The 18,859-nt window shown below is 38.7% G+C and overlaps 1 protein-coding gene across 1 annotated transcript in view; it reads right to left on the reverse strand.

Annotated features, from left to right (window-relative positions):
• Positions 1-18,859, reverse strand: part of DISC1 (DISC1 scaffold protein) — a 555,671-nt gene that overhangs the window by 52,954 nt on the left and 483,858 nt on the right. Inside the window, exon 11 of the mRNA XM_069064870.1 lies at positions 4,700-4,982. Coding sequence (XP_068920971.1) covers positions 4,700-4,982 — 283 coding nt within the window. The remainder of the gene's footprint in view (positions 1-4,699; positions 4,983-18,859) is intronic.

An 18,859-nucleotide genomic window follows, 5' to 3' on the forward strand; every position in this document is an offset into this window, starting at 1 on the left:
GTGCATGTATATATATGTATATGTATGTGTGCATGTATATACTTATATGTGCATATAAATTTTATATATATATCACACATATAAAATCTTAGGATTTAGGGACATGTATAAGTATATGCACCCACACATATATGCATGTATTTATTTTTCTTTGCTTTTAGACCTGCAATTTCATTACTACAGGGAGATCCATGCTTTAGGACTCTTTTTATTAAAGCAGATAAGTACCTGCTTAGCAACTTTAGGTCTTAAAGGGTTACCTGGGAGGCACTAAGAGGTTACAAAACTAAACCCTGATCACACAGCCTGCAAGAGACAGATGAAAGACCTGAATCTAAATCTTCTTTACCCTGACAAAACCACAACTCCTTTTCACAAATGATGAAGCTGAGACCCAGAAAGGTTTCGTGAATTGTCCATGGTCACATGGAAAGGAAATGGTAGTCAGCTTAAATTCAAACCAAAATCCTCTACCAGATTCCAGCTACCTCAAGCCGTCTCCCAAAATCAGGCCCAGAGAAGCTTAGTTCCCTTAGGAAATCTCATATAAGAATCCACTTATTTCCTGGAAGGTTTGAGACAAGCTGTGGTTGATTGCTTTCCAGCCATAACCCTTTGAAAAGAAAACTGGGGTGCCATAGCCACCAAGGAGCTGTCAGACTTGACCTGTACTTAAGCATAAAACTTCACAGACATTTCGGTCATAATGCTATCCTAGAGCACCCAGCTTTCATTGACCAAATGCTTACTTCTAAATATTTAAATGATTAGCAAGAACAGCCTTAGAATGAGACCCCTGACTGTCATTTCCCTTCCTTTTCTTGAGTCTTTTCAAATCCCATGAGCCAAATGAAAATTCCATTATTCAATGCTTCTCTTATTTGGCATTTCATTTTCTCCATTACTTAGTTCTGCTGGTCTTAGAAGGAAACAAGCCATAGAGAATATGAAAGCTTCTAAAGAGAGGCTTATAGCCACTAAAACCTTCCTGAACTGATGATTTTTGGTCCAATGTCTGTTAGGTATTGATTATTATAGTTTGTGAAGAGGCAAAGTATTTCTGATCTCCTCTTTTACAAAGACCTTTCCCCTTCTCATCTTCACCCAGTCATAGCCCTTCCCTTGTGCCCTATAAGGGCACAAGCTCTTTCTGTTACCCTCCCCAGAACTGCAGGTGGCAGTTACAATGGTATATCATTTCCCAGTCAGTTGCCCTCCTTTGGACTTCTCCATCACACACAAGGGAACCTCATCACCCTAAAAGATTCAACCTTGGTAATCACACTTCATCAGAACCTTCTAGCCCTGTGATTAGAAGGCAGAACAAAGAACTCTTCCTTAAATGTCCATTTAAGAAGGGCACTCAGGTCAGCCATATCTTCATTTCCCACCAGGCTGTATTCTTTGAATGTCTCCTTATGTAACTGAGCTGGGTGCCTCTTTCACTACCCACTTTTTAGTTTCTTTTTGTGTACTGTCTTTCCTCATTGGATTGTAAGCTCCTAGAAGGCAGGGCCTTTCTTTTTCTTATTTGTATTCCCAAGCTCTTAGGACAGCCAGGTGAAGAGATGCTAGACAAATGTTTACCGACTGACTGTAAACTTCTGGAGGGCAGGAACTGTCCTCTCTTTTGTATTCCAATCCCAGCACCTAGCACAATGTCTGAAACATAGAAGGTACTCAATGAGGGCCTACACCAATTCCAATGCTCTTTTAATTATACTATTCTATTCTGTTTCTTTGGAGAATAAGATAAAACTCTAGAGACTTGGTTCCCTACTTTTAGTTGAACAATGCTGTCATTTCCTATGGTCACAAACTTAATACTGCAGTCCCCTCTGGTTTTGTTCCCTATCACCCCTGGTCCTTTTGACGGGTTCCTAGCAAGTACCCCTTGCGGAATTAGCCCTTCCCTTAAACATATCCTTCTTCGGGGTGCTTTTCTACCCTGTTCACCTGAGCCCTCTCTAATGGCTTTGCTGCCTTTAAAGGGCTCATTTTCATCTATCACAACAGTCACGGATGCCACCAGTATCCAAGAGTATGAGGCAAACACTGAAGAGGTGACCCGGCCTCAAATGAATGTCGACACCTATGTTCAATAACTTAGGTAACAAAAAAAAAAAAATGAAGCCATCTGTAGTTCAATTTAGAGTGTAATTTTATTAAGTCATTGGGGATTGCAGAATGTGATAATGATTGACTTTCTTACAAAATTAAGTCACTTCAAAGGCACAATCAAGTATCCATTTTCCGATGGCTAAATGCAATGACTATGAAAATCAAACTCCCTTTAAGCACACATTTAATTTCTCTCAGTAAATATCTGCTTCATTTAAAAAAAAAAGATATTTGAGCACCTTTGAAGGAGCAGCTTGTCTCACATGCAAGGCAGAGCTGTGATGTTAGGCCTCACTTAGCATCTTGCTTCCTTATTGTATTATGAATGTGATCACTGGTTGTTTGTAAATGTTTTGAATGAATCAGTATATCCAACATCAAAAGCAACATGTTGGTACAGCTAGGTGGTGCAGTGAATAGAGCACCAGCCCTGGAGTCAGGAGGACCTGAGTTCAAATCCAGCCTCAGACACAATACAAAAATGTAGCTATGTGACCGTGGCCAAGTCACTTAACCCCAATTGCCCTCCCCTCCCCCTCCAAAAAGCAAAAAAAAGAAAAAAAGAAAAAGCAACTTTTAAAAGTAAAAATGTGTTTCTTTTAGCCTCACCACACTTTCCCTCCTTTTTAATACACAAAAGACCTAGGAATACAGCTAGAGGAGAGCTAGGAATATTCTCACCATAGCACTGAAATTGAAAAGAGCTCCCATGGCCCATTCACTAGAAAGATTCACATGGTGGGAGGAGAAAGGGGAGGTAAAAGAAAATGCTTTTTCTTTCATCTAGAACAGAGTAAAGGATTATCAAGTCCAAGCTTTAATTTTCCTAAAAAATACATTCAGGATAATCAAAAGATGTTCCTGAAGAACTCTGATAAATGCAATTACCAGAATTTTGATGACAAAATCATTCCTACCTCTCAGGCAAGAAGTGAGGGACTAGGGGTGCAGAATGAGGCATGTATTTTCAGATAAGGATGATATCTGAATGTGTTCTGCTTAACTACATATATTTATTACAATGAAAGGCTTTCATGTTGTGGAAGGGAAAAGTTGATAGGGGAAGAAATGGGGAAGGAGAGTGATTAAAAAAGGAAGACAATAAATATCAATGCAACATTTTAAAAATACACAAAAGAGCAGAAATAAGGTCAGAAGGGGTTACAGAAGAGCAAAACATGTTGAATTTTAAATATACTTAAAAACAAACTGTATAATACAGAGATTCATAGTTTCACATACATCTTTTTCTGTTCTTATTTGTATAAGCAGAGGCTTATGATTGTGGAGGTGGATGATTTTTTTTGTTTGGTTTTTGGAGTGGGGAAAGCAGGGTAATTGGGGTTAAGTGACTTGCCCAAGGTCACACAGCTAGTAAGCATTAAGTGTCTGAGGTCAGATTTGAACTCAGGTCCTCCTGACTCCTGGGCAGGTGCTCTATTCACTGCACCACCTAGCTGCCCCTTGGATATTTTTTAAACAAAGATAAAACCATGCCACTTCCCATACTCAATTCATTCCAGTGGCTCCCTGTTTCCTCTAGTATAAAATACCCTCCTCTTACAATTTGCTTTTAGAGCCCTTTAGAATTTGACCCTAATCTATCTTTTCAGCCTCAGTGAATATTCATCTTCACCCCTTTCAAAAGAGAGGCAAAACTAGCCTTCCCTCTATGTTTCTTTTTGTTTTGTTTTATTTTTCTATGGGGGGGTGGGGAGGTTGGAGGTAATCAGGATTAAGTGACTTGCCCAGGGTCACACTGATAACCTGTGTTTGAAGCTAGATTTAAACTCAGGTCTTCCTGATTCCAGGGCTGCTGCTCTATCAGCTGTGCCACCCAGCTGACCCTTTCTCTGTGTTTTTTATACATGACACTCCATCTTTCTTTGCTGGGCCTTGGCACTGGATGCTGCATATGCCTGAAGGATTCTCCATCTTCACCTCTCTTCTTTCAAGAAACAGTTCAAGCATCACCTACCAAATGGAGCCTTTTCTGATCTCCCCAAATACTAGTGCCCTCCCTCTTTAACCACCTTATATTTAAGTACCTAGGATTCATTATGTACATACATATATACATGCATAAGCATATATATATATACATACACACACTTAAGTATATAGAAGTACTTAAGTATATATACACATACACATGTTTATATATACACATGTATGTATCTAAATACACACACATATAACATGCATAAACACACATTTATATATATATACATAAACGCATACGTATATCCTTGTTGTCTCCCTGAGTATAATATGAGCACCTAGAGAATAGGATTGCTTCATTTTTATTCCTATTTCATTTCAATTCTATTTATTTATATGTCCCACACCTTGCACAAAGTTTGGTACATATACTTAATAAATGCTTGGTGATTGATTGATCTTTGTTGGGTTTATAATAAATTTTAATTAAAAAAAGATGTACTTGAACCAGATTTTTAGGGCCCTTTGTAAAACTGATTTTACACTTGGTGGCCTGAATTATAGTAGGCTCGTGCTCCTGGGGAAACCCCCTCCTGGGAGAACTATTTGGGAAAACCCCTTAGACAAATCTGGGTACCTCTTTCTGTTCACAGCCACCTCCCTGAATGGTGGGGTACAGGGTTGCTTGCCACTCCTCAGCCAGCTGACCAAAGGGCTTCAGTTCATCTTCTGGAGTGGGCCTTGGGAGGACAGAGGTGGCAGGGGCAGGAGCAGGGGTGGCCATCTCAAAACCGTCTATCTCAATTTCTTCTCCTTCCAAGACACAGCTGCTGACCTCTTGAAGCTGACAGCCCCGGATCAAAAGCTGACAAGTTTCCAAATCAGCTTCCCACACTCTTTCTAGAAGCTGACTCCTGGAGCTGAAACAATGGCAATGCAGAAACACACACACATACACATAGATTAACATAATGGAATGGGTTTCAGAAGAAGTTCATCCTCTTCGGTAAAAAGAGGACTCGCTGCCTAATCATCCCCAAGAGGGGTCTACGTGATTTCATATCCCACCTCTGACAATACCCATGTGACCTTGGGCAAACCACGTTACCACCCTATAACTCAATTATCTCATCTATAAAATCATGGTGGGGTAGAATAGATGACCTCCAGGGTTCCTTCCAGGTATAACTGATGTACCTATGACTTAACAGTTTATATGTATATGCATATGTATAAGCATACTTATATGTGTGTATATCCACATGGATGCATATATATGATTGTGCAAATACATGCATGTATGTATATTATGTGTGTATATTGTGGTTATACATGCCTGTGTGTTTGTGTGTATATATATATATATATATATTTACATATATACATATGTGTGTGTTAGTTGCCACCAAGTAACCAAGAATGACCTCATGCTTTAAAGGCACCATATTATTACAGGTAGAAATAGTGACAGGTCAATTCTTAGGATCTGATTTTTAATCTTGGTTCTCCTTTTCGTTAGCTTTGTGATCTTGGGAAAATCACTTCCCCCTTCAGGGCCTTAGCTTCCTGACCTGTTGAATGAGGGGGATGAGTTAAATGATCTCTAAAGACCCTTTCCCCTCTGATCCTAAGACAGGGAGTTTGGGCCCCAACTCCTATTGTAATTACCATCCATCTCACAGGGTGCATGCATCACTTGATTATATGACTTTTTTATAGCTCTCCAGGCATCCAAGTCTTCACCCAACAACAGACTATAAGTTATTGGTGGTGACTTTCACTCTTTTGTAACCTTCACAACTCACAGTGACACATGGCAAGGGTTCGATTGGTACTAATTGGATTGGATTGATCTTATTCCCAAAAGGATGGGAACAACTTTTTTTCCAAAGAGAAAAAGCTGCTCCTTCTGTAAATAATTTCCTGCTAATCACTTAATTACACTAACTTTATGCCTTCAAGACAAAAATTATTTTGAGGCTGGGGAAGATGGAAGGAATCCTAGAGAAGGACTGGCCTGTTATAAGCAGAATTTGGGGATACGTGCAGTTATGTGAACAAAAGCCAAGGTTAAGCCTCCAAAATCATCTCATGCTGCACCAAACCAAGGTTCTTCAAACTAATTAGGGGGGTGGGGAGAATGCTGTTTGCTCTATGGTGAGAGAAACACAGAGGCAGAAAATTACAAAATTACAGTCCTTTATGATGGCCCACTTAATACTTTCTTCAGACTGTGGTTTGTTGTATTTTTTTTTTAATTTCAACTTGTTGCATCTGTTTCTGCTCAACTAAATAGTGGTTCATTTCACATTCTTTAGAAACTGCTCTTCATGCATAGGATGGTAATTGTGTTGTTAGTAATAAATCCCTCCAATGAGTGACTCACTGCTACTTGGGGCTTGGAGAGCTGCAGTGGGGATTTTCAATGTCCTGTAGCTGCTGGCCAGGCCTGAAGCTTCAAGCTGCAATGTTTGGGGGAGTTCATGTGTGTGTAAATGAGATTCAACCACTTGGCCAGCTCACTGGACTATAACTGCTTGTCCAAAGTAAAATGTGCCTGAGATCTCTTCACTGTGGCTTGAATCCCAGTGGGGAATTATGTTAACATAAGAGCCAAGGCAGATGCTGCTGTAAAAGGCTATGTTCCATCCAGTAAACACTCAACCCAATAAGTCAAATATACTTTCCCCCCCTAGAAGATGACTCTTGCTAGATGCTGCTCAGGACTTAAATCAATAGGCATAATTTTTTGTGTAACCAACCAGCATACAGTAAGGCAGTGTGGTATCATAGAAAGGGCACTGAGTTTGGGGTCAGAGGACCTGGAATTAAATTAAAACTCTGCCACATACTACCTGTGTTACTTTGGGCAAGTCACTCTTCTTCTTGGGATGCTAGACTCCTCATCTATAAAATGAGGGTGTTAGACCAGATGGTATCTATCTCTTTCTGCTCTCTAGGGGGGAATATAAGGGGGAATGAACTTATTTTAGTTAGGAACTTGTAGAGCCCATAGTTTTCCTAAGAATCATTTTTCCCAACAAACCTGGGGAGGTTGGTCTTCAGATTATCAGATACATAGACCTTCACTGGCCCTATATTGAAGTCTTTCTAACTGAGTAGGACAAGTTACCAGAACTTTCACTAAACTGGTCTGGCCTTGGTGAATATAGTCACCTCTGTGTCAGGGTAGGATTTTGGTGGACAATAATTAATTAATTATACATCAGAATTAGTTAATACTGCTATGACAACAAAAATTACTTTCCCAACCACCCACTATGAACTGGCATTAAGCAAGGAGGTAGATGACAGATAATTGTTTGCCAGGATTGTGGAAAGGTATCCTCCAAAAAAGGATTAAATGAAATATATTTTCTAGTCCATTATAGGGCAAAGAACACTAAATCTAGGATCCATGAACCTGTATCCATTACCAAGTTTCTTGACCTTGTTGAGCCTTGGTTTTCTTATTTATAAAGTGATGATCTTTAAGGTGCCTTCCAAATCTAAATCTATGTTCCTATTGATGGTGAGGCTCCCCATATACTCACATCCAAAAAGATGGTGTGTTACAGAAAAAGATTTGTAGCCATGAAGACCTGGGTTTGAATCCATCCTATGAAATTTACTCACTATGCTACCCTGGATAAGTCATTTAAACTTTCTAGACCTCAGCTTCCCCCTCTGAAAAATCAGAATAGTACCTGTCATACGTTCTTTGTTGTGAGAACAAATGCAATAACAAATAGAAAGTACTTTGCAAATCTGAAAGCAGTATACAAATACCAGTGATTACTACAATCCTGTGGCAAGGTATAAAATGGGCAGGTAGGTGGTGCGGTGGATAGAGAGCCAGGTCTGGAGTCAGGAAGACTCATCTTCCCAAGTTCAAATTTGACCTCAGATACCTATTAGCTGTGTGACCCTGTGCAAGTCACTTAAACCTCTTTGTCTCAGTTTCCTCATCTGTAAAATGAGTTGTAGAAGTAAATGACAAACCACTACATTGTCTTTGCCAAGAAAACCCCAAATGGGGTCATGGAGAGCTGGACACAACTGAAAATGACTGAATAACAACAAAAGCATGGTCTAATGAACAGGGAGTCAGGAAGACTTCGGCTTGAGTTCTAGCTCTGGCACATAGCGGCTGTCTGAACCCCAGGCAAGTCACTTTACTTCTCAATATTGCAGGTAACTCTCTAACACTATATGTTGCAGAAGAGTTGCTGATACATGTTGGTAAAGGTCGTTTTTCTGTCAGGTCTTCCCTAAATCAATGAAATCACAGGACTGATTCCACATACCCCCAACAGTTAATATGATATCATTCTTAAGACTTGTATTGAAGGGGCGGCCAGGTGGCTCAGCGAGTAAGAACACTGGCCCCAGTGTCAGGATGACCTGGGGATCGAATCCGGGCTCAGATACTTAGCACCACACCCAGAAATAACTGGCTGTGTAACCTTGAGCAAGTTACTTAATGCCTATTGCTTTAAAAAAAAAAAAGACTTTCATTGAACCCCAGAACATGACAGAGCCTCTCAGTGAAATCCACAATAACACAAAAGTAACTGGTCTAGGGCACTAAGAAGTTAAATGATTTGCCTCCTTTTTACAGATGAAGAAACTGATACCCTAGGGGGTTCTGGACCTTGTCCAGGGTCACACAAATAAATATGGAACAAGATACAAGTAAATGTCTGAGGAAGTATTATAAATAGCCTCTTGACTCCAAATCTACCATTCTAGAAGAAAAATGTCCAGATTTTGACATGTAATTGCCTGGTGGGCCCATTAAAGCATAGTTCTTTTTTAGTAAAAAATACATCTTAGACAAAGTTCTGAAGATAGAAAATAAGTTAGATAAGATAAGGTTTCCATCTGGGAAATTAAAGCACTTTCAAGGATACTAAACTGTTCCTGCAAAAGTCAATGTCTTCAAAACCAATATTCCCTGAATATTGGTTTGGTTTTGTTTCAGTTTTTGAACTATGATTTTACTGGGGCAGCTTGGCAGGCACAGTGGATAGAGTGCCCAGCGTGAAGTCAGAAAGACTCATCTGATACCACATCAAACCTATCAGACTGGCTAACATGACAAAACAAGAAAATGATAAGTATTGGAGAGGATGTGGGAAAACCAGAACACTAAAGCATTGTTGGCGGAGTTGTGAACTAATCCAATCATTATGTAGAGCAATTTGGAACTGTGCCCAAAGGGCTATAAATATATATGTAAATAAATGTACATACCTTTTGATCCAACAATACCACTACTAGGTCTGTATCCCAAAGAGATTATAATAAAGAGAAAAGGACCCACATATGCAAAAATATTAACAGTAGCTCTTTTTTGTGGTGGCAAAGAAATTGAGGGAATGTCCATTAATTGGGGAATAGTTCAACAAGTTGTGGTGTATGAATGTAGTGGAATACTACTGTGCTATAAGAAATGATGCGCAAGTAGACTTCAGAAAAATCTGGAAAGTCTTATATGAACTGATTCTGAATGAAATGAGCAGAACCAGGAGAACACTGTGCACAGGAACAGCCCTACTGCACAATGACTGACTTTGATAGACTTAGCTCTTCTCGGCAATATATAAGAGATATAAGATAATTCCAAAAGTCTCATGATGGAAAATGCTATCCACATCCAAAGAAAGAACTATGGAGACTGAGTGCAGATTGAAGCATATTATTTTCTTTCTTTGTTGTTTTTGTTTTTCCTTTCTCCTGGTTTTTCCCTTTTGTTACAATTCTTCTTCCATAACATGAATAACATCTAAATGTTTAATATGATTGTACATGTATAACCTATATCAGATTGCAGTCGTCTTAGGGGAAGGGACTTAGAACTCAAAATCTTATAAAAGTTAATGTTGAAAACTAAAAAATAATAATTTTTTTAAGAGACTCATCTTCCTAAGTTCAAATATGGCCTCAGATACTTATTAGCTGTGTGACCCTAGGCAAGTCACTTAACCCTTTTTCCTCAATTTCCTCATCTGTAAAATGAGGTGGAGAAGGAAATGGCAAACCATTCCAGTATCTTTGGCAAGAAAACCTCAAATGGGGTCACAAACAGTTAAATAGAACTGAAACAGCTAAATAACAAAAATAATTTTATTAGTACAGAGAATCCTACTTGGGAAACTTCCCTGTACCAATATGGAACTGTGATTGTTCTGCCATATATAATCTAGGGCACTGAGAGGATAAGTAACCTGTCAAGGGTCACTGGACCAGTATAGGTCAGACATAAAATAGGAACCCAGTTCTTACTGACTACAAAGCTAGCTCACCTTCCATTATACCATTTTGCCAAATGATGTTACTTGATTGCAAATAGTATAATATCACATTCTCTAAAACTAGAAAATACTCAATGGATAATGGAAAATACAATGCTACAATGTGAAAAGCCTCTAAAAATTTAATCAACAACCTTGCCCAGCCATGCACCATTGTTGGCTCATACCAATAATGTGATTTTAGACTACTTTAAGAAAGTCACAATAAAAAGAATTGAGGAGGTGATAGTCCCATTGTACTGTGCTCTGGCCAGGCTAGCCAGGGACCACAGCCTTATTTTGCTATTTCAGTTGTGTCTGACTCTTTATGACCCAATTTGGTGATTTTTTTTTTTTTTTTGCTTTTTGGAGGGCAGTTGGGGTTAAGCGACTTGCCCAAGATCACATAGTTAGTTTTTGTGTTAAGTGTCTGAGGCCAGGTTTGAACTCAGGTTCTCCTTACTCCAGGGATGATGCTCTATTCCTGCGCCACCTAGCCACCCCTGTTTGGTGATTTCTTGACAGAGATACTGGAGTGGTTTGCCATTTCCTTATCTAACTATGACAGATGAGGAAACTGAGGTAAACAGGATTGAGTGACTTGCCCAGGGTCACACAGATAGGAAATGTCTGAGGCTGGATTTGAATTTGTGTCTTCCTGACTCCAGGACTGGTACTCTATTCACTGCACCACCATTTATGGTGCCACACTGCAGTAATAATTGGCAGACTAGAGGTACATGCATAGGACCACTACCAGAATGGTGAGATGACTAGACACTATGTCACATCAGGATCAGTTGAAGAAATTAATGATACTTAGCCTGAAGGAGAGGAGATTGGGAGGGAGGGTGGTATAAGAGGTATCTTCTAATGTTTGAAAACTTGTCATTTGGAATAAGGGTTAGACTTTTAATGCCTTCTGAAGCCAAGCAGAAGTCTCAACTTCTCACTCTGTTATTCAAGGTCTTCCACAATAAGGCTCTATCTTATCAGTCCAGCTTTTTTGCCTTTCATATAGTATATGTTCTAGCAAAAATGAATTATTTTTTTTTAATTTTCTACTCTTAATCTGTCCTCTCTCACCTTCATGGCCTTGCTCATATATTCTCTCATGCTCAGAATAAATTATCTTAGTTCTGCCACTTGCCATGCTTGAGCAATTCACCTCCCTCCCAAGATCACAGTTTCCTCTTCCATAAAATAAGGGAGTTAAATTACATGACCTTTAATGTCCCTTCCAGCTATATGAAGACCCCAAAGAGATACCACCTCCTCAGTTAAGATTTCCCAGACCCTATCTCCAAGTGAACATGACCTCTCCCTTTTCTTTTCTTTTTTCCTTTTTGGAGCGGGGAATGCAGGGCAACCAGGGTTAAGTGACTTGCCCAAGGTCTCATGGCTAGTTTTTGTGTTAAGTGTCTGAGGCAGGTTTGAATTCAGGTCCTCCTGACTCCAGGGCTGGTGTTCTATTCACTGCACCACCTAGCCACCCCGACCTCTCCTTTTTCAAATCTCTCAGAGTACAATTTGATTCTTCTATTGTTATTGTTCAGGTGTATCAGTTGTGTCTGACTCTTCATGATTTTTGGTTTTTCTTAGTAGAGGTACTGGAGTGGTTCACCATTACTTTATCCAGATCATTTTACAGATGAAGAAACGAATGCAAATGGAGTTACATGACTTGCCCAGGGTCACACAGCTATTACGCATCTGAGGCCTAAGATGAATGTTCCTGATTTCAGGCCTGGAACTCTATCCATGGTACTACCTAGCTGCCCTGATTCCTTTAACCTTGTGTTATAATAGTGATAGCTACAACCATAATAAAAAAAATATTATTATTAAGCACCTAAGAATGAACATCTAGAAAGATATCATCTAGAGGCAAGAATCTTATACCAGAAGTTCACCATTTTTCATGAATTAATAGATGACAACTCCCTGAAATATAAATACAAATCCCCAAATATCTTTAAAATTCCAAAAATAAACTATTAGAATTAGAGCATAAAACTATTACTCACAATCACCCAGATATAAAACTGCCCATAAAAATTTAAGACTAGTAAATGTTACCATACCTAATGCCCTGAACCTACAAACTCCATGGAATTAAAATCTCTCAATATACCAAGACCTAAAAGAAACAGGATGAAGTCCCTGTTGTCTATTCTGCTATCAGACCTGTCCTGGAGATGTTTTTGGTGAGCCCATAGAAGAAGATGGCTTCATATTCCAATAATATTTCATTAAATTGAAAAAGCAATCTACCAGACATTGAACATTAAAGAGTAAAAGCAGGAACTTGATTAAGCTCCCACACCAACCACCTCCAATACCTGTAAAATATGAGTCTAAACAAATTTTAGAGTTATAGAACCCACAAAGTGACAGAGAGAAACAAATCTCCCACTGAAAGCAGCCAGGCAGGCAGACAGGAAAGGTCTATTGCACTGGGCTGGGGGCTGAGAAGCTCTGCATGAGCTGCACAGGCCCAGACCTGGGGCGCCCAGACCTGGGGCACCCCGACCAGTGGCCCAGACTGGCTGGAACAGACTTCAGGAGAGTGAATCACTGGCAGCTGTGGTGGTTTCCAGACTTCTCAACCCATAAATGCCAAAGAGAATGTAAAAGGTCTGTAGAGAACTGTCAGAAACAAGTGACAGAAGAGCAGGGTCTGTCTCTCGCCCCAAGGGTGGCAGAGGTGGCAGAGAGTCACCAGCTGCAACTGGAGCCACATGGCTATCTCTGGATTGTAGGGGGACCAAGCAACCATTTGCTCTTGCTTTGACATCTTCGATCTGGGTCGGTCTTGGGTAGTAGTCCTGGGGTGAGGAACACCAGTGTGCCAAAGCTTTAGGAGGGCACACTTCTCATACCTCTGACAACTGTGAAAACCCCAGTGATTTGGGACACAGCTCTCTCCACTCCAGAAGCAGAGTTCTACCATGGCAAAGAGCTCAAAAAGTCAAGTAACTGGCTGGCAAGATGATCAAGCAGACATATATAGCACAATCAGACCAGAGAATCCTTTTTTGGGGGACAAAAAGGATCAAAATGTGGAACCAGAAGAAGACAACAAAGTCAAAACTCCTGCATCAAAAGCTTCCAAGAAAAATATGAATAGGTTACAGGACATGGAGGAGCTCGAGAAGGATTTTGAAAATCAAGTAAGAGAAGTGGAGGAAAAATTAGAAAGAGAAATGAGAATGATGCAAGAAAATCATGAAAAGAAAGTCAACAGCCTGCTAAAGAATACCCGCCCAAAAAAATACTGAAGAAAATAACACCCTAAAAAATAGACTAACCCAAATGGCAAAAAAGGCCCAAAAAGCCAATTAGGAGAAGAATGCCTTAAAAAGTCAAATTACCCAGATGGAAAATGAATTTCAAAAATTCACTGAAGAGAATAATTCCTTCAAAATTAGATTGGAGCAAATGGAAGCTAATGACTTTATGAGAAATCAAGGTACTATAAAACAGATCCAACCAAATGAAAAAATAGAAGGCAATGTAAAATATTTCATTGGAAAAACCATTGACCTGGAAAATAGATACAGGACAGATCATTTTAAGCCATGAGCAAAAAAAGAATCTAGAAATCATTCTTCAAGAAATTCTCAAGGAAAATGGCCCTGATATTCTAGAACCAGAAGGCAAAAATAGAAATTGAAAGAATTCACCAATTGCCTCTTTAAAAAAGATCCCAAAAAGAAAACTCTTAGGAATATTATAGCCAAATTCCAGAGTTCCCAGGTCAAGGAGAAAATATTATAAGCAGTCAGGAAGAAACAATTTGAGTACTGTAGAAACACAATTGGGATAACATGATCTAGAAGCTTCTACATTAAGGGACTGAAGGCCTTGGAATATGATATTCCAGAAGTCAAAGGAGCTAGGATTAAAAGCAAGAATCACCCACCCAGCAAAACTGAGTGTAATGTTTCAGGAGAAAATATTCATTCAATGAAATAGAAGACTTTCAAGTATTCTTGAGGAAAAAACCAGAGCGGAGCAGAAAATTTGACTTTCAAATCTGAGAAGTAAGAGAAGCATGAGAGGTTAAACAGGAAAAAGAAATCATAAGAACTTATTAAAGTTGAACTATTTACATTCCTATATGGAAACTTATCATTGTAACTCATGAGACTTTTCTCAGTATGAGGATAGTTGAAGGGAATATATATGTATGTATGTATATGAGGGTGTATGTGAGTATGTGTATATATGTGTACATATATACATAGACAGAGGGAACAGCATCAGTTGAATAGGAAGGGATGATATCTAAAAAATAAAATTAAGAAATGAGAGAGGAATATAATGGGGGGAGAAAGGAAGAGATAGAATAGGATAAATTATCTCATAAAAGAGGCAAGAGAAAACTGTTACAATGGAGGGGAAGAGCAGGAATGTGAAAGAGAATGGGTCAACCTTACTCTCATTGAACTTAGATTAAGGAGGGAATAACATACACACTCATTTGGGCATCTTACCCTACAGAAAAGTTGGGGGAAGGGGATGAGAGGGGGGATGACAGAAGGGAGGGCAGATTGGGGGAGAGGGTAGTTAGAAGCAAACACTTTTGAAAAGGGACAGGATTGAAGTAGAAAACAGAATAAGTGGGGGGCTGGATAGGATGAAGGGTAATATAGTTAGTCTTTCACAATATAACTACTATGGAAATGTTTTGCGTTTAAGTACACATGTACAACCTATATTGAATTGCTTGTCTTCCCACTGGGGTGGGTAAGGAGGGAAGAAGGGAAAGAATCTGGAAATCAAAGTTTTAAAACCAAATGTTAAAAAAAATTGTTTTTTACATGTAATTGGGAAATAAGATATACAGGCACTGGGGTATAGAAATCCATCTTGCTCTACTAGAAAGTTTGGGGGGGAATGGGGGAAGATATAAGAGAGAGCAGATTAGGGGAAGGGATATTCAGTAGGCTCACTATATTGGGGTGGGGGTAGCGGAAAGACAAAGAGAAAATTTGTAACTCAAAATCTTGTGAAAATGAATGTTGAAAACTAAAAATAAATAAATAAAAGATTATTTTTTAAAAAAAGAACAATAGTAGTAGAGAGACTTAACCCTGAGATCACATCTAGTTCAAATCCACTGAATAAAAGTATGATGATGAACTCAACCAACAAACTGTCCTGAAACCATATAATTACCACAGACTAGACTGTTGTTCATAATCACTTGGACACAACATCATTCCAAAAAAAAAGCCAGGACAGCATTCTTAATGGATGGTGCCATCCCACATACTCATCCTTTCCAAGCTAAATAGAATAAAAAACTTTCAAAGCAAAGAGATCAACATCATGGGGGAAGAGGATGAGGGATGGGTCATCCCTGTTGTTTTGTCTTCTACTGGAATAGTGCCAAGGATGCTCTTGCTGAGTCTACAAAGGATGAGTGTATATCCTAATCCTTTTTTATTGGGAAGCAATCATTTTATGCCATTGTGCAATAGTGCACAGGACACTAAATATAAAGGAATAATAACAGGATGACTACTTGTCTCAGGACCTTTCTATTCTGAACCCCATCAATAAAGATGAGAAGGATTGATAACAGCAATTATAATAATGATATCTGAACTCCATAGTAAAGATAAGAAGAATTAGATAATATAAACTGCCATTTATGGAGGGTTTTAAAAATTTACAAGCTATTTTATGTGTCTGTATACACACATACACATACATATTACCATTTTTTTCCTCACCACAACTCTGTGAAGAAGATGCCATTGTTATTATTACCATGTTATAATTACAAAACTGGGGCCAGGGTCACACAGGTGGCAAGTGTCTGGTGCAATATTCAAACCTAATCTTTGTGACCCCAAGTCCATTACTATCCACTATATCATAGTTCCTCAACTTATTTCCCCCACTGCACACATTATACTCAAACTCCCTGAAGACAGGGACTGTAATTTTTCATCTTTGTGCCTTGCACAAAATCTTATAGACTATAAGTGATTAATATATGCTTATTGAATTTAATTGCTCTAACCTAGAAACAATATGTGGAAGTTTCAGAAATGTAGATTACTCCTTGATAAAATGGAAAATGTCCAAACACCTGGCCCTTTCCCAAAGTAGAGTGGGAGTCTACTCAAGTGGTTGACCAGTTGTTAGAAAATATCCCTATTCCAGCACATATGGGCCTTGATGGCCCCTGAGGTCCTTTCCAACTCTAACAATCTGTGATACTCAGTGGTTACTGCTAGGGCTGTTACAGCAGTCTCAAGTAAATCAATTCTAAAGGAAAATCCAAAAGAAGAAAAGGTGGAAGAACCTTTAAAAAAATCAATGACACAGTGATTTAATTGGCAATCTCTTCAAAGAACCATAGAAGGTGGGAGCCAATAGGGATTTTATTGATAATTTAATTCAAACCTTTATATTTTTGATGAAGGAAAAGAGGAATAGAAAGATTAGGTGATTTCAGTCAGTCAGTCAACTAGCACCCAAAATGTGAAAGTCACTGTGCTAACCTTTGAGGAGACAAAGAAAAGTCAACAAAAATAACAACAAAAATTGTCCCCGCTCTCAAGGAATTCACAGTCTAATGGTGGGAGACAACATGCAAATAACTATGTGCAATCTAGATATAGAATAATCGAGGATGGTTTCAGAAGGAAAGCACTAAGATTCAAAAGAAATGGGAAAATGACTAATAGAAAAATGCTTTATATGACTGGACATGAATAACCTATATCAGATTGTTTACTTTCTCAGGGAGGGGAAAGGGAGGATAGAATTTGGAACTCAAAACAAAACAAAACAAAAAACCCAAATGTTAAAAATTGTTTTGCATGTAATTCGAGGGAAATAAAATATTTTAAAAAGAAGTATTGAGAAAGGTTTCTTATAGAAGGTGATACTTTAGATGACACTTAAAAAAAAGGACAAGGAGCAAAAATGATAAGGGAGAGTATTCTATGCATGGGGCATAGCCAGGTAAAATTCTCAGAGTTGGGAGATGGAGTGTCTTTGAGGAATAGCAAGAAAGACACTGTTGGATCCAAGAATATGTAGAGAAGAGTCTGTTAAGAAGACTGGAAAGACAGTAAGGGGCCAAGTTAAGAAGGGTTTTCAATTCCACACTGTTTTATATTTGATCCTGATGGTGACTGGGGGCTACCAGTGATTTTTGAATAGAGACATGATGTGATCAGACCCACAGTGTGTTAGTGGTAGAGAACTTGGGATTTTAGAAATGAGTCCAAAAATTGATTTCTGGATTCCTTAAACTTGGAAGCTCTTTCATTTAGGTCCTTATTCTCTATATGCTGAAAGCTAGCTCCTTTTATTAAGCCATAGTGAGGAGTATATCAAATATGTATGTTAATGAGCCCAATGGTCTTGAACTTTTCCAAAGCAAACAATTGAAGCACAAATAGTCCTGATGTTTCTGAAGCCCTTTTCATTCCCTCGATAACACCTGCTTCATCTTCTATTTTAAAAAATCTGTTATTTTTAGAGAGATTTAAATGTTACTCTTCAACTTTTACTGTTTCCCTTGAAAGAAAAATTGACACAATTCTCCACTGGGAGGTGCTTTTTTGGATACTGTCTCCTTTAGCATGCTTCCCAAAATGTCACTTAATTGAAAAGATATATAAATGCACAAAGGGTGTTGGGAAATTCTTGAATGATCTAACAAAAAATAGACCAGGGACTTAGGGTTTGGGGAGTATATGGATACCCATATCTTTGCCCTTCAGTCTTCCCCTCTTCTGAACTTTCCCATTGCTACTGAGGGCTTCATCATTCTCCTCATAACCTTGGTTTGTAACTTTAGACTCATTCTTGAGTCTTCCCCCCTCCCCTACATTCCAACCTACCTTCCAAACCTACCCTAGGCACTGGGCATAAAAAGTAAAAAAATGAAATAGTCCCTGTTCTCAAGGAGTTCACACCGGAGAGAAAGAGATGTACTTCCACTGGTAAAGACAAATTAATATAAAGCAATTTTGAGAGGGGGACAGAATAATTGAGAGGTTTTAGAAGTCTCTAGCATAGTTGAAAAAGCAAACAAATATTGGACTTGAATCAAGAAGGATTTGGTTTCTGCCTCACAAGAGTAGTCTCTGACACACACAACCTGTATGACTGTGGACAAATTGCTTTACATTTCTGAGCCTCACTTTCCATTTCTGTAAATTCAAAAACTGCAGTACCTACCTCATAGGGTCATAGTGAGGAACAAATGAAACAATGTTTGTAAAGTGCTAAATAAATGTTGGCTATAATTATTATTATTATTTTATAGGGGAACACTGAAGTGACACCTGTCTCCCCAAGTTTTAAGTACTAAACTAAAAGAAGTTATGGAGTAATTCCCCAAATCTGTGCCTACCATATTACTAATAAATCATTAATAAGTTTATTTAGGTTCTTCTTGAATAATATGAACACAAATTGTGTGTGTGTGTGTGTGTGTGTGTGTGTGTGTGTGTGTGTGTGTGTGT

This window comes from Petaurus breviceps, unplaced genomic scaffold (assembly GCF_028583685.1).
Source record: "Petaurus breviceps papuanus isolate PSGF00001 unplaced genomic scaffold, PetGlider_PUasm1.0 90650, whole genome shotgun sequence".
Lineage (NCBI taxonomy): Eukaryota > Metazoa > Chordata > Mammalia > Diprotodontia > Petauridae > Petaurus > Petaurus breviceps.